Genomic DNA, 23,180 nt, shown 5'->3' with positions numbered 1-23,180 from the left:
TATCCAATGGAATATTATTCAGCCATCAGAAAGGAAGAATGCCCACCATTTGAATCAACATGGATGGTACTGGAGGGCATTATGGTAAGTGAAGTAAGTCAAGCATAGAAAGACAATTATCATATGGTTTCATTCATATGTGGAACATAAGCAATAGCACAGAGTACCATAGGGGAAGGGACAGGAATCTGAAGGGGGAGAAATCAGAGAGGGAGATGAACCATGAGAGACTATGGACCCTGGGAAACACACTGAGGGTTTCAGAGAGGAGGATGGTGGAGGGATGGGGTAACAGGGTGATGGGTATTAAGGAGGGCATGTATTGTGATGAGCACTGGGTGTTATATGCAATTAATGAATCATTGAACACTACATCAAAAACTAATGATGTACTATGTAGTGGCTAACTGAACATAATAAAAATAAATAAATAAATAAATAAATAAATGAAAGTAGAATTAGGGAACTCAGTGACTCAATAAAGCATAATGACATTCATCTCATAGGAGTCCCAGAAAAAGAAGAGAAGGAAAAATTTGCAGAAGGTTGATTTGAGCAAATTATAGCTGAAAACTTCCCTAATTTGGGGATATAAACAGACATCTAAATCCAGGAGGCACAGAGAATTCCCATCAAAATCAACAAAAACAGCCCAACACCAAGAAATATCATAAAATTTGGAAAATACAGACATAAGGAAAGAATCCTGGAAGAAGCAAGGGAATAGAAAACCCTGACTTACAAGACAAGAAAAATAAGGTTAGCAGCACATCTATCCACAAAAATCTGGCATGCCAAAAGAGAGTGGCATGATATATTCAAGGTGCTGAATGGGAAATATATGCAGCCATGAATACTTTATCCAGCAAGCCTATCATTCAGAAGAGAAGGAGAGATAAAGAGTTTTCCAGACAAACAAAACTAAAGGAGTTCATGACCACTAAACCAACCCTGCAAGAAATAATAAAGGGACTATTTGAGTGGGAAAGTGAGACTAAAATCAACAAAGACTAGAAAGGAAGAGAAAATCTCCAAAAACAACAATTTTACAGGTAATACAATGGCACTAAATTCATATCTATCAGCAATCACTCTGAATGTAAATGCTCCAATCAAAAGACAGATGGTATCAGAATAGATTTAAAAATCAAAAAGTATCTGTATGCTGCCTACCAGACTCATTTTAGACCTAGAGACACTTGCAGATTGAAAGTGAGGGAATGGCGAACCATCACGCATGTTAACAGATATCAAAAGAAAGCCGGAATAGCCATACTTATATCAGAAAAACTAGATTTTAACCAAAGACTGTAACAAGAAATGAAGAAGGGCACTATATCATAATAAAGGTGTCTATCCAAAAAGAAGATCTAACAATTGCAAATACTTGTGCCCCCAACTCGGTAACACCCAATATATAAAACATTTAATAACAAGTATAAAGAAACTCTTTGATAATAACACAATAATAGTAGGGGACTTTAACACCCCACTTATATGAATGGACAGATCATCTAAGCAGATAAACAAGGAAACAATGGCTTTGAATGACACACTGGACCAAATGGACCTCACAGATTTATTCAGAAAATTTGATCCTGAAGCAGCAGGATACACTTCCTTTCTGAGTGCACTTGGATATTCTTCAGAATAGACCACATACTAGGTTACAAATCATGCCTCAACAAGAACAAGATTATGATCATACCATGCATCTTTTCTGACCACAATGCTATGAAACTTGAAGTCAATCATAAGAAAATTTTGGAAAGACCACAAATACATGGAGGGTAAAAAACATTCTATTAAAGAATGAATAGGTTAACCAGGAAATTAAAGAAGAAATAAAAAAATATAGGGAAACAAATGAAGATAAAAACAAAAGAGTTCAAAATCCTTGGGATGCAGCAAAAGCAGTCATAAGAGGGAATTATATAGCAATATAAGCCTACCTCAAGAAACAAGAAAAATCTCTACTCAAGATAACCATACCCCCTAAAAGAGCTAGAAAAAGAACAAATAAAGCCTAAAGGAATTTACTATTTCTTAGTCTTACTGCTTTGGGAAGACCCTAAACTTTACAGCATGTATCAAGTTTGAATGTTAAGAAGAAAACTGAAACAATTTTTTGGCTGAGGCTCAGAAAAGCACAAAACACTGTCATCTTGACCTTACTTTTCTGCTGCACTGTTTTACAACCTATATTTTAATGTGACCCATAACTAATATCATCCTCAATGGGGAATAACTGAGAGATTTCCTCTAAGGTAAGAACAAACAGGAATGTCCACTTTCACCATTGTTATTTAACATAGTAGTGGAAGCCATAGCCTCAGCAGTAAGACAACAAAAATAAATAAAAAGTATCCTGAGGCACCTGGGTGGCTCACTTGGTTAAAAGAGCTGACTCTTGATTTCAGCTCAGGTTATGATCTCAGGGTCTTGGGATTGGGCCCCACATCAGGCTCCATGCTCAGTGTGGAGTCTGCTTGAAATTCTATCCCTCTGCCCCTCCCCCTGCTTCATGTCTTCTCTCTCTCAAATAAATAAAATCTTTTAAATAAAGAAATAAAAAGCATCCAAATTAGCAAAGAAGTCAAACTTTCACTCTGCAGATGACATGATACTCTATGTAGAAAACCTGATAGACTCCACCAAAAAAATTGGTAGAACCGATACATAATACAACATTGCAAGGTAAGAATCAATGTACAGAAATCTGTTTAATTTCTATACACCAATAATGAAGCAGCAGAAGGAGAAATCAAGGAGTTAATCCCATTTACAATTGTACCAACAACAATAAGATACCTAGGAATAAATCTATCCAAAGAGGTGAAAGGTCTGTACACTGAAAACTATAAAACACTGATGAAAGAAATTGAAGAGGACGCAAGAAATGGAAACACATTCCATGCTCATGGAGTGGAAGAACAAATATTGCTAAAATGTCTATACTACCCAAAGCAATCTATACATTTAATCCAATCCCTATCAAATTACCATCAGCATTTTTCACAGAACTAGAACAAACAATGCTAAAATTTGTATGGAACCACAGAACACCCCGAATATCCAATGCAATCTTGAAAAAGAAAAGTAAAGCTGGAGGCATCATAATTCTGGACTTCAAGCTATCTTACAAAGCTGTAGTCATCAAATATAGTAGTGGCACAAAAATAGACACATAGATCAATGGAACAGAAGAGAAAACCAAGAAATGGACCCACAAGTATATGGTCAACTAATCTTCAAGCAAGAAAGAATATCCAATGGAAAAAAAGTCTCTTCAACAAATGGTGTTGGGAATACTGGACAGCAACATGTAGAAAAAAGGAACTGGGCCACTTTCTTAAACCAAACATAAAAATAAATTCAAAATGGATGAAAGACCTAAATGTGAGACAGGAATCCATCAAAATCTTAGAGGAGAAGACAGGCAGCAACTTCTTTGACCTCAGCTACAGCAACTTCTTACTAGACACATTGTTTGAGGTTTGGGAAACAAAACCAAAAATGAACTATTGGGACTTGATCAAGATAAAAAGCTTCTGCACAGCAAAGAAAACAATCAACAAAACTAAAAAACAGTGTATGGAATGGAAGTAGATACTTGCAAATGACATATCTGATAAAGGGTTAATATCTGAAATCTATAAAGAACTTATCCAACTCAACATCCAAAAAAAGAGATAACCCAGTTAAGAAATGGGCAGGAGACATGAATAGACACTTTTCCAAAGAAAACATCCAGATGGCTAACAGACACATGAAATCAAAATCGTGATGAGACACCACCTCAAACCTGTCAGTATGGCTAAAATTAACAACACAAGAAACCATAGATGTTGGTGAGGATGTGAAGAAACGGTAAACCTCTTGTACTGTTGGTGGGAATTCAAAGTGGTACAGCCACTCTGGGAAACGATATGAAGCTTCCTTAGAAAGTTAAAAATAGAGCCACTCTATAACCCAGCAATTGCACTACTAGGTATTTACTAAAAGGTTACAAAAATACTGATTCCAAGGGGCACATGCACCCCAATGTTTATAGCAACATTATCAAAAATAGGTAAATTTTAGAAAGAGCCAAAATATGTCCATCAAGTGGACAATGGATAAAGATATGGCATGTGTGTCTTTGTGTGTGTGTGTATATTACCCAGCCATCAAAAAGAATGAAATCTTATAATTTGCAATGACATGGATGTAGCTAGATTTTATTATCCTAAGTGAAACAAGTCAGTCAGAGAAAGTCAAATACCATATTATTTCACACATATGTGGAATAAAGAAAACAGATTAACATAGGGGAAGGGGAAAATAGAGAAAAGCAAACCATGAAAATCTCTTAACTATATATAGAGAACAAACTGAGTGTTGATGGAAGGGAGGTGGGAGGTGGATGGGATAAATTGGTGATGGGTATTAAGGAGGGGACTTATGTTGAGTACTGGCTGGTATATGTAAGTGATGAATCACCAACTTCTACTCCTGAAACCAATATTACACTATAGATTTACTATCAAGAATTTAAATAAAAATTTGAAAAAAATGCATATATAATAAAATAAAGTAATATAAAATAAAATAAAATTACTATGAATAAAAATAAATGTTATAGACATTAAAGGAGAATAAAGGATATATTATGAATAACTATAAAATGATATATACATATGGGAAATGGAAGAAGAATTCCAAAATACAAAGCACCATTAACAAAATTACATATAAAATGAAAAATTGGAAAAAAAAATAAAGCCAGAGTAGCATTACTTATATTGGACAAAATATACTTTAAAATAAAGTATGTAAAGGGGGCATCTGGGTGGCATAGTCGGTTAAGTGTCAAACTCTTGGTTTTGGCTCAAGTCATATCTTAAGGTTGTGAGATCAAGCCATGTGCTGAACATGGTGTCTGTTTTAGATTCTGTCCTTCTCCTTCAGTCCCTCCCCCAACTCATGCATGCACGCATGCACACTCTCTCTCTCAAATAAATAAATCTTTAAAAAAACCCACAAAAATATATAAAGGGTCAAAAAGGGCACTATATAATAATTGAGGGAACAATACAACAAGAGAATATCAGAATTGTAAACATTTATGCACCCAACATGGGAGCACCCACATACATTAAACAGTTAATGGCAAACATAAAGGAACTAATAGATATGAATACAATGATAGTAGTGGACTTGAACACCCCCATTACAGGGATGGACAGATCACCCAAACAAATAATCAAAAAGGAACAGAGGCTTTGAATGACACACTGGACCAGATGGATTTAACAGATATATTCAGAACATTCCATCCTAAAACAGCAGAATACACATTCTTTTCAAGTACACATGAAATTTTCTCCAGAATGAATCACATATTGGGCCACAAAACCAGCCTCAAAAAATTCAAAATGAACAAAATCAAACCATCCATGTTTCCTGACCACAACACTATGAAACTTGAAGTTAACCACAAGAAAAATCCTGGAAAGACCAAAAATACATGGGGGTTAAATAACATGCTACATAAAACAATGAATGGGTAAACCAAGAAGTCAAAGAAAAAAATCAAAAAGTACATGGAAATAAAAAAATGAAAACACAAAGGTCCAAAATCTTTGGGATACAGCAAAAATGGTTCTAAGAGGGATGTATATAGTAATAGGAGCCTACCTCAAGAAGCAAGAATAATCTCAAATAAACAACCTAACCTTATAACTAAAGCATCTAAAAAAAAAGATAAAATAAAAACCAAACCAGCAGAAGGAAGGAAATAATAAAAAGTAGAACAGAAATAAATTATAAAGAATCTAAAAACAAAAACAAAACAAAACAAAACAAAAAAACAACAATGGAACTGGTCAATGAAACCAGGAGCCAGTTCTTTGAAAACACTAATAAAATTGATAAACCTCTACCCAGACTGCTCAAAAAGAAAAAAAGAAAGGACCCAAATAAAACCACAAATGAGAGAAAAGAAACAACAAGCAATACCATAGAAATACAAGCAGTTGTAAGAGCATATTATGAAAAATTATATGCCCACAAATTAGACAAACTAGAAGAAATGGATAAATTCCTAGAAACATATAACCTTCCAAAACTGAAGTTGGAAGAAATAGAAAATTTGAACAGACTGATTACCAAGAAGGAAATTGAATCAATAATCAAAAAACTCCCAACAAACTAAAGTCCAGGACCAGACTGCTTCACAGGTTAAATTCTACCAAATATTTAAAGAGTTAATACTGCCTCTCTAAGCTCAGACCTAGTTTGCGGCGACGTGGCTAAACACACCAAGAAGGTCAGAACTGTGGGTAAATACAAGACCTGTTATGGTGCTTCCCTCAGGAAAATGGTGAAGAAGATTGATATAAGCCAGCACGCCAAGTACACTTGCTCCTTCTGTGGCAAAACCAAGATGAAAAGACGAGCTGTGGGGATCCGGCACTGCGGCTCCTGCATGAAAACCGTCGCCAGTGGCACCTGGACCTACAACACCACTTCTGCCATAACAGTAAAATCTGCCATCAGAAGACTGAAGGAGTTGAAAGACCAGTAGAAGCTCCACTATTGAAACACTGCTAGCCTATAATAAATGGGTTAATTTATGTAACAAAAATTATTAATTAATTAATTAAAGAGTTAATACTTATTCTTCTCAAACTATTCCAAAAAATAGAAGAAGGAAACTTCCAAATTCATTTTATGAAGCCAGTATCACCCTGACAGCAAAAACAGATAAAGACACCACACAAGGGTGCCTGGTTGGCTCAGTTGGTTAAGCGACTGCCTTCGGCTCAGGTCATGATCCTGGAGTCCCGGGATCGAGTCCCGCATCAGGCTACCTGCTCAGCAGGGAGTCTGCTTCTCCCTCTCCCACTCCCCCCTCTTGTGCTCTTTCTCTCTCTCACTCTCTCTCTCAAATAAATAAATAAACTCTTTAAAAAAAAAAAGACACCACACAAAAAGATAAGTGCAGGTTAATATCTCTGATGAAGAAAAATGCAAAAATCCTCAACAGAGTACTAGCAAACCTAATTCAACAATATATTAAAACAATGATTCACCACAATCAAGTGAGATTTATTCCCAGGATGCAAGAGCGATTCAATATTTGCAAATTAACCAATGTAATACATGTCAACAAGAGAAAGGATAAAAACCATATGATCATTTCAATAGACACAGAAAAACATTTAAAAATTACAACATCCATTCATGATAAACATCTTAAACAAATTAGTTTTAGAGGAAACATACCTCAACAAAATAAAGGCCATATATGAAAAACCCACAGCCAATATCATACTTAGTGGGGGAAAACTGAGAGCTTTCATTAATCAGACAACAAAAGGAAGTAAAAAGCATCCAAATTGGTAAGGATGGACTGAAATTTTCACTATTTGCCAATGACATGATACTATATAGAGAAAACCCAAGACCAGAGAAAAACTATTATAAGTGATAAATGAATTCAGTAAAGTCACAGGATACAAAATCAATGTCCAGAAATCTTTTGCATTTCTATACACAAATAATGAAGCAGCAGAGAGAGAAAATAAGAAAACATTCCCATTTACAATTGCACCAAAAATAATAAGATACCTAGGAATAAAACTAACCAAAGAGTTGTGAATGACCTTCACTCTGAAAACTATAAAATACTGATGAAAGTATTCAAGACAACACAAAGAAATGGCAAGACATTCCATGATCATGGATTGGAAGAACAATTATTGTTAAAATGCCTATACTACCCAACACAATCTCCAGATTTGATGCAGTCCCTATGTAGAATGTAAGAAACTAAACAAAAGAACATAGGGTAAAAAAAAAAAAGGAAAACCAAGAAACAGACTCTTAACTATAAAGAACAAACTGATGGTTATCAGAGGGGATGAGAGTGGGGGGAATAGGCTAAACAGGTGATTGCAATTAAGGAGGGCATTTGTTGTGATGGGCACCAGGTTTTCTAAGTATGTGTAGACTCACTAAATTCTGTACCTGAAACTAATATTACACAATACATGAACTATCTGGAATTTAAATAAAACTTGAGAAAAAAAAAAGCAACTATCAAAATACCAACAGCATTTTTCCACAGAGCTAGAACAAACAATCCTAAAATGTCTTTGGAAACATGAAAGAGCCCAAACAGCCAAAGCAATCTTAAAAAGAAAAACAAAGCTGTAGGTATCACAATTACAGACCAAGTTATCTTACAAAGCTGTAGTAATCAAAACTGTGTCATACTTGCACAAAAATAGACACTGATCAAAAGACCAGAATAGAAAACCCAGAATTAGACCCACAATTATATGTTCAATTCATCATTGACAAAGCAGGAAATAATACCCAAAGGGAAAAAGTCTCTTCAACAAATGGTGTTAGGAAAACTGGTCAGCTACATGCAAAAGAATGAAACTGGACCATTTTCTTACACCATACACAAAAATAAATTCAAAATGGATTAAAGACCTAAATGTGAGCACTGAAACCATAAAAATCCTTAAAGAAAGCATAGGCAATATTGTCTCTGACACCAGCTGTAGCAACATTTTTCTAGCTATACCTCCTGAGGCAAGGGGAAAGAAACACAAAAAATTAACTATTGGGACTATATCAAAATAAAAATCTTCCTCACAGCAGAGGAAACAATCAACAAAACTAAAAGGCCATCTACTGAATAGGAGAAGATACTTTGTAAATGATATATCCAATAAAGTATTAGTATCCAAAATATACAAAGAACTTATAAAACTCAACATCAAAAAACCAATAATCCAACTAAAAATGAGCAGAAGACATGAACAGACATTTCTCCAAAGAAGGCACACAGATGGCCAACAGACACATGAAAAGATGCTCAACAGTCACTCATCATCAGGGAAATGTAAATCAAAACTACAATGAGATATCACTTCACACTTACAGTATGGCTAAAATGAAAGGCACAAGAAACAACAAGTCTTGGCAAGGATGTAGATAAAAAGGAATTTCTTTGAACTGTTGGTGGGAATGCAAGCTGGTGGAGCAACTGTGGAGAACAGGATGGAGGTACTGGGTATTTACCTCCAAAATACAAACAAACAAAAAAAACCCAAAACCACTAATTCAAAGTCATACATGAACCCAATGCTTATAGCAGCATTACTTACAATAGCCAAATTATGGAAGCAGCCCAAGTGTCCCTGGAGAGATGAATGGATAAAGAAGAAGTGGTATATATATAGAATGGAATACTATTCAGCCATAAAAAGATGAAATTGTGCCATTTGCAACATGGATGGAGTCAGAGAGTATAATGCTAAGTGAAATATGTCAGAGAAAGACAAATACCTTATGATTTCAGTCATGTGTGTAATTTAAGAAGCAAAACAAACAAGCAAGGGAAATAGAACGAGAAAGAGAGAGAGAAACCAAGAAACAGACTCTTAACTATAGAGAACAAACTCATGATTACCAGAGGGGATGTGGGTGGAAGTATGGGTAAAATAGGTGGTGGGGATTAATGAGTACACTTACCAAGATGAGCACTAAATGATGTATGGAATTGTTGAATCACTATATTGTACACCTAAAACTAATATAATACTGTATATTAACTATATTGGAATCAAAATGAAATTTTAAAATTTTTAAAAATATTTTAATAAATGTCACTTAGTCTACGGCCATCCCACCCTGAGCGCACCCGATCTCATCATAATAAATGTCACTTAATCCTATTAGTGCAAAATTCTCATTTTAATAAGAATTGAGAGCATTAAAAAAGATCCATTTATGAAGAAAATGAGTTTTATGTTTTCATTTTTCCCACTGAAGATACATTTTGATAATAACCTTCAGTGTTTAGGAACCTAATAGTCATTAGCATTTGATTTGTCATCTCTTTTGCTTTTTAGCACAGACCAAAAATGTTAATCTGCACATCATATAAATCAGAGAATAAAGAATTGAGTTATTTTAGATTTGAAAGGATAAACTAGTTAAAATTTCATCTTATAGTTGAAAAATGAGGAAATCACTATATTCAAACTCCTTTCATCCTCTTAGAAGTAACTATGCTTTCTAAGACAAACATATTGTTATAGTCTACATGTTCTGCCTGCAATAACATTAGTGAATCTTTATTCATTGCTCCTGATAACTTCACACCACTTTGAGCTATGGTTACATAAGATAAAGAAATAATAGTTCCTTCAGAATAATAAAGTTTGTTTGCTTTTTGTCCCCAGGATATATTATTGGATGCCTCATTCTTGGCAATTTAATTCAAGATTACTAAATCTAATTGTAGATGAGATTTTCACAATTTGGATTTTCTAATCCCAGACTTCAAAACAAATCTCACTCTAACCTTAGTTTCATAAGTCCAAACCCTTGATCAAGAGGAAAGATATTTAGTTCTCATTTAGCATTAAACGTAAAGACCAAATATTTATATCTGGTTTTAAATAAAATAGAAATAAGTGCCCAAATCTTGATTATGTGAAAAGACCTGCCCAAGATTAAAATTTATTTTATGGTTGGTTAAAAAGATAAAGATGCTTTATGGAATGGGCAAAATGGGTGAGGGTTTCAAGTAGGATCACTAATCTGAGAAAAACTTGATCTTCATGCTCTGTCAGCATAAACTGTCAACCTTTGAAACATTGTCATGCCTGCTTCAAGGGAACCAATCAACACATGCCACTGGACTAGTATAGAAATATTATTGATATATGTGAGGAAGATGGAAATCTGAAGCAGAAAATGAAGACATCAAATATTACTACACAAACTAATATACCCTCAGTTCCAGCCATAGGAAGAAGTAGGTCTTTGTGGTTTATATCCATATCTTGAATCAGATTGGGTAATTGAAGTTCATTTCTATTTGTGAAAATATTGTCTTCCCTGTCAACAACACTTAGAATGTGAAAAAAAGCTTTATAAATAACAGGCCATCACAATAACAAGGTGAAAAAGAGATGCTGTAATGTCCTACTCTTGACCAACAGCTTCAAATACTGCAAGGGCTCAATTGCTAATTGCACAATTAGATGCAGATATTTATATATCTGTATATACCATATATAATATATAATAAAATATTTTTAAAATATATTATTTAATAACATTTAATAAAACAATATATTTATAATATTTATAAATAATGTATATTTATAATATATAAAATATATAACATATGTATGTATATGTGTATATATATTATTTATATACACATATATATGTATAGATAGATATATGTAGTTATAAATATTTAGCACAGGTAGTTCAAATTATGGGAAATTATATCAAAATATCATGAGGAATTTGCATCATAGCAGGACTTTACTTGAAACATAGGGAAAAGTGAAGATTTTTGCTTCTAGGTATTTTTTTAAGTGGCAACCAACATTAGAAACTTTCAATGAATCTTTTTTTTCCTTAGAAAGTATCCTAATCTTGGGACACCTGGGTGGCTCAGTTGGTTAAGCATTTAACTCTTCAGCTGGGCTCAGGTCATGATCCCAGAGTCATGAGATGGAGCCCCATGTGGACTCCATGCCCAGCATGGAGCCTGCTTAAGATTCTCTCTCCCTCTCCTGCTCCTCCCCCTCCTCCCACCCACGGGTATACTGGCACTCTGTCTCTGTCTCTCTCTCAAAAAAAAGTATCCTAATCTCTTAAAAAGTTGAAAATTAACCTTGTCAATGTCACATAGATAAGTTTTAACATAATTTTCTTTGTACTAAGCAGAATCATTTGGTGATCACTTCATTCTTCCATTTCTCACTTTCTCCTTTTTCTTCTTTGTCTCTTTTTTTCTTCTTCCTTCCTCTTATATCATGAACTTGTTGTGATCCCCAGCCTCAAGTTTACCTATCTACTTGTCTGTCAATTAAATCTAAGAGTCAGAAGACCTTATTCTGGTCCCCAACTTTATCATTTACTAGTCATACGAACATAAGCAAAATAAATTATTACTCTGAAATGCATTTTCAAAGTATTCAAAATGTAGAATAATAATGCTTTCCTTGTTTATGCCAAAGCATAGATAATATCACAAAAAATAAAATTTAAGTTAAAATATTTATATATTAATTTTTAAGATAAATATTCTAAGTTTCATGTTACTTATATACATTTTTGATACATTCAATAAATCTTTTCCACCACTGCCTTTGTTTTCAGTTAATTAATATAGAATTGTCAGTAACAAGACCCCTTCATGTGTAAATTGACCTATTTTTCCCTAAAAATTTTCCCTATATCTCTCCCTTCTCTCCCTTTGCTATCTGAACTTTACATATACATTTTATATATCCCTAGTTAGGATAAACTGATTTTACTGTCTTGTCTATTCAACAAAAATAAAACAAATTAATATTAATTAAATTTTCACCTTATTCTGTAGGACAGAAGTTATTATTATGGTTGGCCTACTTGTAACACTTATTAAAGTTTATGGATAAATCATAACATGTTTATTTTCTTTCTTTTTATTTAATCTTCCTATCCCTTCAGCATACATAGCACTTTCATGACAAGACCTTTTTGAAGTCAAAGTGTACTCAGTTAATGTCATCCATGTCATAGCCCTCTGCATGCCTGGGGCTATGTTTTACGTTCCTTCCTCATTAATCTTTGTCATATTCATTATTTTTAATAAGCAGTCAAGACAGTTATTTGTCCATGGAGCCATCCAAATGCCTCAATACTTTTAAGTAGATCATGTAGTTCATTTTTGCCTTATCACACATTCTAAAACAGAATGAAATTTTAGAGCAAGTTTATTTCTAAGACTCATCTAATAACCTCTAGTGAGCCTGTCTTTTTATTATTTGCTGATAATATCTCAAAGAAATTCAAATGAAAACAGATTTTAACAAAGCTAAAATTATGCCAATAGGTTTATTTGTTTTATGTAAATTTCTTAAGCAACTTTCAAGACAAATCAGAAATGTATTATAAATTTGTTATTATCCTGAGGGAGATATGACAAAATTATTCTTAGAAATAATTTCTTTGAAATAATAAAACACTGCATTTCAAAGCAATACATTTGTCTTGATGGTTGGTGGAGAGACTGTATCACTAATACCTGATTTGAATTTGGTAAGGTCCCATTCTGATTTTATATGTTATTTTTTTATTTTCCAAATAAACTTATTCTGTGTTTTTATTCTGCTATCTAATATGATAGCCACTAACCACTTGTGGCTATTAAAGTTAAGATTAAATTAAATTAAAAATTCAGTGACTTGGTAACACTAACCCCATCTTAAGTACTTAATGGCCACATATAGCCAATAGCTACCATATTGGTTATCACAGATTATAGAACTTTTATCATTGCAGAAAGTTACATTGGATAGTGTTGTTTTAGAGATAGTATCTACTCTGCTATACAACTTACAATTTAAAGTGATAAATATCACATATCTATAAACAGTCAAATGATTTAAAGCATCTCCAAAAATCATCGGCAGGTCTATCTACTTTCTACTGGGTGTTTATTCTCCCAATTCTGCCTTTGTGGTATGTACATCAACATCCTCATATTATGACTGAAGAAACTAAAGGTCAGAAAAATTAATTAAGGTGACATATCTAGTCAGCATTAAGCACAAAATTGTGATCCATATCGTTCCGACTCCTGCATATTTTCCCATTTCATAAGATAAGGAGATACCTTTGCAGGGGTCTTACCTAAAAAATGCTCATTTATAAATCTTCTATCCCTTCTTTCTGTTTTTACTCCTTATACTCACACACTAGTATGCATTTCACTTGAATTAGCTCAAGAAATCTATAACCTTCTTTTCCTGAATGTATTTATAAACAAATATGTCTTTACAACATATCATCAGCTGAGCAGTTTTCCAATATTATACATCTTCTAGGCCAAAATCTTCAGATGATATACATAAAATATTTCTGTGTTCTTAGAGTATTTTTGTAACATTGGCCATTATGTTCATCATAATAATCTGACAGTGAATAGTCAGAAAATGTTTATGAAACTTTAAAAATTCCTTAACCAATCTATATTAAGTCTGAACATTTGTTCTTTCACACATTTTCCAGGATCATTCAAGTGCATTGAACTATTTCAATATCCAAATCTGAGTTTCCTACTATCCTATGTACTATATAGGTAATTAAAAGGAATCACCCATTCACTTGATAAATAAGATCCCTCTGCACATATTTCAAATACAATTATTCCACCTATTCTTCTTTCTGCCTTCCCTATCCCAAGACCCAAGTCAGACCAAAATAGGTTCTTCAGATAAACTGAAACTTTTTGGCTAAAAATCTTACATACCCTTTATAGCAAATGAATATTCTATGTTTTCAAAGAATTAGAACAAAATTTAACATTAGCATCACATTGGTTAAAATTAAATCTCATTCTGATGACTCAAGAGATGCTTAAAAATCTTGTCTTGACTTGAAATCACCATGAAAAACATTTATTATTCTATATATGTGTAGAAACATTAGTAATAAAAATGTTCTATTCACCACTCAAATACATTTCTTTGGCATTTTTTCAAATGGCAAGAGAAAATTTCCTATCTAAAATGATCACTGAGTAAAACTGATAGATTTGTGTATTCATTCTTAATGTCTACATTTGCTTATTTAGGTCCACTTTGTGTCAGAGTTATGAATAGACAAATTAAAAGTAAGGTATTGGGTAAGTTATTCATTGTAAGTAGCAGGGCTGAGCTCATCTGACCCCTATAATATATTGTTAAGGGAAACATAAGCAACTGCTTGAAAATAAATATACATAAGATAAAAATTCATAAACTTTATGCAATCACAAGAATTGCATTGATGAGTTTCCCCCACTATGCTTAAACTTGAAAAAGAAAATTGGGGTGATGGCTTACTCAAAATTCGAAGTACACAAAGATCCTTTTATTTATTTACTTATTTATTTTGCCTTTTAAAAATGAATTATCTTGAACAAAGTGTTTTTAAAAGGTACCTTAATTAACTGGTAGTTTTGAACTCCGTTTATTCCTATGTCAGGATCAATGGCTGCTGGGAGAGCATATCGAGAGTTTATAGCCGAATTCTCCGGAATTGATATGTTGATAACTGTTGCTGGGAATAATGGCGCATTATCATTTACGTCTTCTATCAGAAAACGTATCTTAACCAGTCTAAATATTTCATCTGGCAAAACAGCAACCTCCACTTCATAAAAGCAACGGGTTTCCACCAGGATACCAGCACACAATTTCTCACGATCAATGCGAGTTCCAGCAGTGAAGATCTCACCAGTACCTTCTTCAATTCGAATCAGTGGCACATCACCAGTCTTGTACACTAGCTTAAACTGCATAGGAGATGTTAAGGACTTGTCTGGAATCAGTGACAAGTTGAGGTCTTTCAGCAAGTCGCCTATCAGAACGTTTTCTGGCATTTCTTCTCGGACGGTGTAGTTTTTCTCCTGGGCGCCAGACTGAAATACGACACATGCTAAAAGGACCGCAAATATATACGTCCCAGACAACAAGTCCATACCAGGCACAATTGTGATGATTCTCTGTATCAACCCACAGAAAACTGTCAAAAAGAAATGGGGGAAAAAAAAAAAAAAAAAGAGAAGAGGAAGAGGAAGAAGAAATTATTAAAGCCAACCAACCATTAAATGTATGTTAACTAAATGTTCAGTTTTAAAATCCTTAAATTAAAATATTAGCACAATTGACTCTTAAATAATGTTATGCATTTTTCATAAAGATAAAAGGTAAATTATACAACATACCTACAGTAATTAAAAGACTCAGTATTTGTAAAAGTGGTCATCATTGATAAAATATATAAAAGATATACCAAGAAAGATAAAGTTAATAAAAATAATTAAAAACAATTCAATACTTAAGTAAAGTAACGTATATTTGTGACCAATCAAAAAGTATAATCATTATTCTTTATTATAATATGGCTTTCAAATGTAACTCTTCTACTGGTAATGAATATTTTATACAAAAGTCCTTGTGTTCAGTTCTGTACCTCAAAAGAGACAAAGAATCATGACATATGAGGAATTCAGAAAGTTTGGATTAAAGAAGAGAAGTCCTTTGAGAAAGGAAGGGGTTGATGTGACACATGCCTAAACATGAGAAGGACTATCATGTGAAAAGATTAAAGTTTTCTTTCTTTGGATGAGGGGAAGAAGGATAGATAAAAATTACAGGGAGGCAACTTTCAGATCAACATAAAAAAACTGCCTATTAAAGCGTTCTGGGAAAAACAAAAACAGTTTTCAGGAGATAGTAAGAAGCTAGATAACCAGTTTAGATCTACATATCTATGATTAGGTAGATAAGATCTAAAACAGTAAGTGGGAGAGCTAGACTAGAAGACATTCCGACTTTGAGAATTTGTGTCTATACACTGAAAGTAGATCATATTAAAATGGGTTTTTATATCTACAAACTGACACCCAAAAAACAAATAATTCAGTTAAGAAATGGGCAGAAGACATGAATAAACATTTTTCCAAAGACGATATCCAGATGGCTAACAGACACATGAAAAGGTGCTCAACATCATTCATCATCAAGGAAATACAAATCAAAACCACAATGAGATACTACCTCACACCAGTCAGAATGGCTAAAATTAACAACTCATGAAACTCATGAGACAATAGATGTTCACAAGGGTGCAGAGAAAAGGAAACACTTTTGCACTGTTGGTATTCTTATACAAACTTATACAAACTGGTACAGCCACTCTGGAGAACAGTATGGAGGTTCCTCAAAATGTTAAAAATAGAATGACCTTATGACCCAGCAATGCACTATTAGGTATTTATCTAACGGATACAAAATAGTGATTTGAAGGGGCACATGCACCCCAATGTTTACAACAGTATCATCAACAATAACCAAATTATGGAAAGAGCCCAAATGTCCACTGACTGATGAATGGATAAAGAAGAGGTGGTATATATATACAATTGAATATTACTCAGCCATCAAAAAAATGAAATCTTGCATTTGCAATGACATAGATGGAATGAGAGTGTACTATTCTAAGCGAAATAAGTCAGCCAGAGAAAGACATATACCATAGGATTTCACTCATACATGGAACTTAAGAAACAAAACAGATGAACCTAGGGGAAGGAAAGGAAAAATAAAATAAGATAAAAACAGAAAGGGAGGCAAACCATAAAAGACTCTTAACTATAGAGAAAAAACTGAGGGTTTTTGGAGGGGAGGTGGGTGGGAGGATGGACTAAATGGGTGATGGGCATTAAGGAGGGTACTTTTTGTGATGAGCACTGGGTGATATATGTAAGTGATGAATCACTAAATTCTATTCCTGAAACCAATACTATACTATATGTTAAGTAACCTGAATTTAAATTAAAAAAAGGAATTGATGCAACTATGAATGCATCAAAACTTTTAAAGGCTCAGCCAACAGATGATAATTTAAAAATCCATTACAGAAAAAAAAATTTTTCATTACAAAAAATTATTAATGCACATAAGTATATAATTAAGGAAGTTTTCAATATTTATTGGTAATTGACAGCATTAACAAAATTCTAGTAATAGCTCTAAAAACAGGAAGACTCATGAAATGGTGTAAATAACTTGCTATAAATATTATGGTCTGAATATGGCAGACAATGTATTACATTAAATAATTTTTCCACTGTATAGCTGTGCATCTGCATTTTTTAAAAAATATGCTTATGGACAGGTCAGAAGACACAAAAGTGAGAAAAAAGAAACCTTCTTATTTGCAATCAATTATAGAATAAATGTATTTGTTACAATGATTGAAATAGTTTAGGTCATTAATAGAACCAAGAAATGAACCAGATAAACTTGAAACACCTCACTTTAAGGAATTATTATCACCCAAGTAAGAAATATATATATATGAGTCCACCTACTTTCCTGTGTTGAGCAGTTCATGCCATTTATAAAACATTTTAATAGTAATTCTAATACTGAGTAATTCTAATACTGAAGAAATTCTCTATCTTAACAAACAACACAAAATGATTATTGCCTGTGGTATTTTTAGCCCATTTGCTCAATGATGAACATTGGGATTACATAATATAAAACTTTTCACAAGATTAATTCTCTTTAGAATTATTGGCCCTATATAAAAATACCCATTTATACTTATTGTGTTAATATCCACAAATATAATTGTGTCCTATATAATATAAATCTAGGGCATCTAAAATAATTCAGTGTGTGTGGTTTTGTAAGTACTATACAAACATAAGCAAAAATAAAAATGGGATAGTGACAATTGGACTTAAAACTACTACTCTCATCTTACCCTTAAGCATATACACATTATTACAACTGGCAGAAGAATGCTACAGACCATTTTTCAAACACTGCATGCATGTTGCAATATCTCTATACAAGAAGAAGAGTTAAGAAAGTGACCTAATTCCAAGCAGTCCCCCTCTGCCAACCCATTCTACATCTGTTCCTCTCTTTCTTTAATAACATCATCAAATAAAACATTTTTAAATGTGTTTTATCATTTGAAATTCCTTCAGAGGTTTTAAAAACTGGAAAGTATTAGAAAAAAAGGACAATGACATTTCTAAAATTTAAGGAAATATCCATATTGCAAACCTAGAAGGAATATTTAACATCTAGTTAGTAATTAGTTTCATAAAGGTTTAGTCACTTAGTCAACAAACATTTTTTAAGCTTCTTTTTAATATGCCAGACATTGTTCTAGGCACTGAGAATAAATCAGAGAACAAATCAGACAAAAATCTCTGTCCTCATAGAGTTTATATTTCATAATATAAATATTCCAGAATGTCTTTAATTCAGGGTTCAATCAATGCATGACAAACTCAACTTTCCCTCTAACAAGATGTAAACATGCATGATTAAATAAGCTCAAACTCAACTTTCCCTCTAACAAGATGTAAACATGCATGATTAAATAAGCTCAACCTCCAGATTTTGATTCCAACCCCTTACATTTACCACTTGAAAATGTATTGTAGGGGCACCTGGGTGGCTCAGTCGGTTAAGCGGCTGCCTTCGGCTCAGGTCATGACCCCAGGCTCCTGGGATTGAGCCCCGCATCAGGCTCCCTGCTCAGCAGAGAGCCTGCTTCTCCCTCTCCCTCTGCCTGCCGCTCTGCCTACTTCTGCTATCTCTGTCAAATAAATAAATTTTGAAAAAATGTATTATAATCTTTAAAATTAGAAAGGTTTTCCTTTAAAATGCTGAGTTTTCTTCCTTGACTGACCAATACAGAAATTTAGTTACCAAACATGGATATAAAAAATCACTGCTGGGGCGGAGCAAGATGGCGGAGGAGTAGGAGACCTGGATTTCATCTCCTCTCAGGAATTCAGCTGGATAGGGATCAAACCATTCTGAACACCTACAAACTCAACAGGAGATCGAAGAAAAGAATAGCAACAACTCTCTGAACAGAAAAGCGACCACTTTCTGGAAGGTAGGACGTGCGGAGAAGTGAATCCGAGGCGATATTCTGGAGGATAGACGGTGGGGGAGGGGCCTCCGTCCGCCGCTTCTGGCAAGTGATAGAGCCGCGGAGCATAAAATCGGAACTTTTAAAAGTCTGCTCTGCTGAGGAACGTCACTCTGGTGGCTAAGCGGGGGGTGGATCCCTCCAGGACAGTGTGGTCTCAGGACCCTCAGGGTCACAGAAAGACCGGGGGTGCCTGAGTCTGGCAGAGCTCCCAGGTAACGGAGCAGGGAAGCTGGCTGCAGAGGCGGAGCCCAGGCGCGGGCTCTCAGCTCGGGGTTGCCATAAACCTTGATCTGGGGCACAGTCGGGCCACTGCTCCTCCAGCAGGGACCCAACAAGCGGCAGATCCGGGGAGACTCACCTTCCTCCCCCGGGAGGAGCCACGCGGGAGTGCACCGCAGGGATCTGCTGGGTTTGGAGACTCCACCCAGGGTCGGGTGCAAGAGAGAAACGCGCGGTCACAGGCAGGGTGAGCACAGAGTGCGGTGGGAGACCAGGGAGACGGGAGTGACTGACGGCTTTTCTCTGGGGGCTCACTGAAGAGCGGGGCCCCGAGTTCTCGGCTCCTCTGGGGCAGAGATTGGGAGGCCACCATTTTCACTCTCCGCCTCCAAAGCTGTACAGAAAGCTCGCAGGGAACAAAAGCTCCGGAGAGCAAACCCGAGCAGATTACGTAGCCGGGAGGGGGCAGGGCGGGGCAATTCCGCCTCTGGCAAAGACATTTGGAAACCACGGCAACAGGCCCCTCCCCAGAAGATCAGCGAGAACAGCCAGCCAAGACCAAGTTTGCCAATCAATGAGAATGGCAGAACTCCAGCGCTAGGGGAATACTGCACATAGAATTCATGGCTTTTTTACCATGATTCTTTAGTCTTTCAAAGTTAATTTTTTTAACTGTCTTTTTTTCTTTTCTTTTTTTTTTTTTGAATTTTTCTTTTTCCCTTTTTCAACCAACATCTTATCAATCCCTTTTTTTAAAAAACATTTTTATTTTTCATTTTTAGAGTCATATTCTATCCCTTCATAGTAGTTACCCATATTTTTGGCATATATATATAAGTTGTTCTCTCTTTAAAATTTTGAGAAAATTTCTTCTAACAGATTAAAATATACCATAAATCTCTAGTATATGTTTTTTTCTACTCCCCTGCCTGATCACATTCTCTCCCTTTCTTTTTCTTTTTTCTTTTTTTAAATCCTCTTCTTTCTTTTTTCAAACAACTTCTTATCAATTCCTTTTATAAATATTTTTAATAATTTCCATCTTTACAGTCATATTCCATTCCTTCATCATATCAACCCTTTTTTTTTATACATATATAAGTTTTTCTTTCTTTAAAATTTTGGGAGGCACTTTCTTCTAAAAGACCAAAATACACCCCAAATCTAGTGTGTGGCACTGATCTATATACCAGCCTGATCATATTTGATCACATTCTGGTTTTTGTTGTTGTTGTTGTTGTTTTGTTTTGTTTATTTTTGTTTGTTTTTATCTTTATCTTTTTCTTTTTCTTTTTTTTTCTTTTTCTTTTTTCTCTCTTTCCATTTCTTTTTCCACTGCTTCAGGTCTTTTCTGATTTGTTTAGAGTATATGTTCTGGGGACGTTGTTACTCTGCTAGCATTTTGTTCTCTCATTAATCTATTCTCCTCTGCACAAAATGACAAGATGGAAAAAATCACCTCAACAAAAAGAACAAGAGGTAGTACCGACTGCCAGGGACCTACTCAATACGGACATTAGTATGATGTCAGATCTAGAGTTCAGAAGCATCACTTTAAACATACTAGCTGGGCTTGAAAAAAATATGGAAGGTATTAGAGAAACCCTTTCTGGAGAAATAAAAGAACTAAAATCTAACCAAGTCGAAATCACAAAGGCTATTAATGAGGTGCAATAAAAAATGGGGGCGCTAACTGCTAGGATAAATGAGGCAGAAGAGAGAATCAGTAATATAGAAGACCAAATGATGGAAAATAAAGAAGCTGAGAAAAAGAGAGATAAACAACTATTGGATCACGAGGGCAGAATTCGAGAGATAAGCAATACCATAAGATGAAACAACATTAGAATAATTGGGATCCCAGAAGAAGAAGAGAGAGAGGGGCAGAAGGTATAATGGAGCAAATTATAGCAGGGAACTTCCCTAATTTGGGGAAGGAAACAGGCATCAAAATCCAGGAAGCACAGAGAACCCCTCTCAAAATCAATAAATACAGGTCAACACCCCGACATCTAATAGTAAAACTTACGAGTCTCATAGACAAAGAGAAAATCCTGAAAGCAGCTCGGGAGAAGACATATGTAACCTACATGGTAGAAACATTAGATTGGCAACAGACCTATCCACAGAGACCTGGCAGGACAGAGAGGACTGGCAGGATATATTCAGAGCACTAAATGAGAAAAATATGCAGCCAAGAATACTCTATCCAGCTAGGCTGTCATTGAAAATTGAAGGAGAGATAAAAAGCTTCCAGGACAAACAAAAACTAAAGGAATTTGCAAACACAAAACCAGCCCTACACGAAATCTTGAAAGGGGTCCTCTAAGGAAAGAGAGAGCCTAAAAGCAACATAGACCAGAAAGGAACACAGAAAATATACGATAACAGTCACCTTACAGGCAATACAATGGCACTAAATTCCTATCTTTCAATAGTTACCCTGAATGTAAATGGGCTAAATGCCCCAATCAAAAGACACAGGCTAACAGACTGGATTAAAAAACAAGACCCATCGATATGCTGTCTGCAAGAGACTCATTTTAGAACCAAAGACACCCCCACATTGAAAGTGAGGGGGTGGAAAACCATTTACCATGCTAATGGACACCAAAAGAAAGCTGGGGTGGCAATCCTTATATCAGACAAATTAGATTTTAAACCAAAGACTGTAATAAGAGATGAGGAAGGACACTATATCCTACTTAAAGGGTCTATCCAACAAGAAGATCTAACAATTGGAAATATCTATGCCCCTAACATGGGAGCAGCCAATTATATAAGGCAATTAATAACAAAAGCAAAGAAACACATTGACAACAATACAATAATAGTGGGGGACTTTAACACCCACCTCACTGAAATGGACATATCATCTAAGCAAAAGACCAACAAGGAAATAAAGACTTTAAATGACACACTGGACCAAATGGACTTCACAGATATATTCAGAACATTCCATCCCAAAGCAATGGAATACACATTCTTCTCTAGTCCCCATGGAACATTCTCCAGAATCGATCATATCCTAGGTCATAAATCAGGTCTCAACTGGTACCAAAAGATTGGGATCATTCCCTGCCTATTTTCAGACTACAATGCTTTGAAACTAGAACTCAATCACAAGAGGAAAGTCGGAAAGAACTCAAATACATGGAGGCTAAAGAGCATCCTACTGAAGAATGAATGGGTCAACCAGGAAATTAAAGAAGAATTAAAAAAAATACATGGAAACCAATGAAAATGAAAACACAACTATTCAAAATCTTTGGGATGCAGCAAAGGCAGTCCTAAGAGGAAAGTATATAGCAATACAAGCCTTTCTCAAGAAACAAGAAAGGTCTCAAGTACACAATCTAACCCTCCACCTAAAGGAGCTGGAGCAAGAACAGCAAATAAAGCCTAAACCCAGCAGGAGAAGAGAAATAATA

The 23,180-nt window shown here is 34.8% G+C and overlaps 2 protein-coding genes across 4 annotated transcripts in view; one reads left to right on the top strand and one right to left on the bottom strand.

Moving 5' to 3' along the window:
* PCDH11X (protocadherin 11 X-linked) overlaps positions 1-23,180 on the bottom strand; it is a 350,990-nt gene that overhangs the window by 269,826 nt on the left and 57,984 nt on the right. For all 3 annotated transcript variants that reach the window (XM_035028834.1, XM_035028835.1, XM_035028836.1), the window contains exon 2: positions 14,999-15,582. In XM_035028834.1, the coding sequence (XP_034884725.1) occupies positions 14,999-15,538 (540 nt within the window). In that variant the 5' untranslated portion in view covers positions 15,539-15,582. The remainder of the gene's footprint in view (positions 1-14,998; positions 15,583-23,180) is intronic.
* LOC118025886 (60S ribosomal protein L37a-like) lies at positions 60-6,568 on the top strand. Its single transcript, XM_035028612.1, has 2 exons — positions 60-84; positions 6,273-6,568. Exons 1-2 carry the CDS (start codon positions 60-62, stop codon positions 6,566-6,568), a joined length of 321 nt encoding a protein of 106 aa, XP_034884503.1.

Source organism: Mirounga leonina, unplaced genomic scaffold, assembly GCF_011800145.1.
Source record: "Mirounga leonina isolate KUSES-001 unplaced genomic scaffold, KU_Mleo_1.0 Mir_204, whole genome shotgun sequence".
NCBI lineage: Eukaryota > Metazoa > Chordata > Mammalia > Carnivora > Phocidae > Mirounga > Mirounga leonina.
This window is presented reverse-complemented; position numbering and strand designations above follow the sequence as displayed.

Bases quoted from the DNA above. Each gene is read 5' to 3' on its own strand.
- LOC118025886 (XM_035028612.1), top strand. From the start codon at position 60: ATGGATGGTACTGGAGGGCATTATG. The intron at 85-6,272 runs GTAAGTGAAGTA...CTCTAAGCTCAG, and splicing joins TGGTACTGGAGGGCATTATG to ACCTAGTTTGCGGCGACGTG.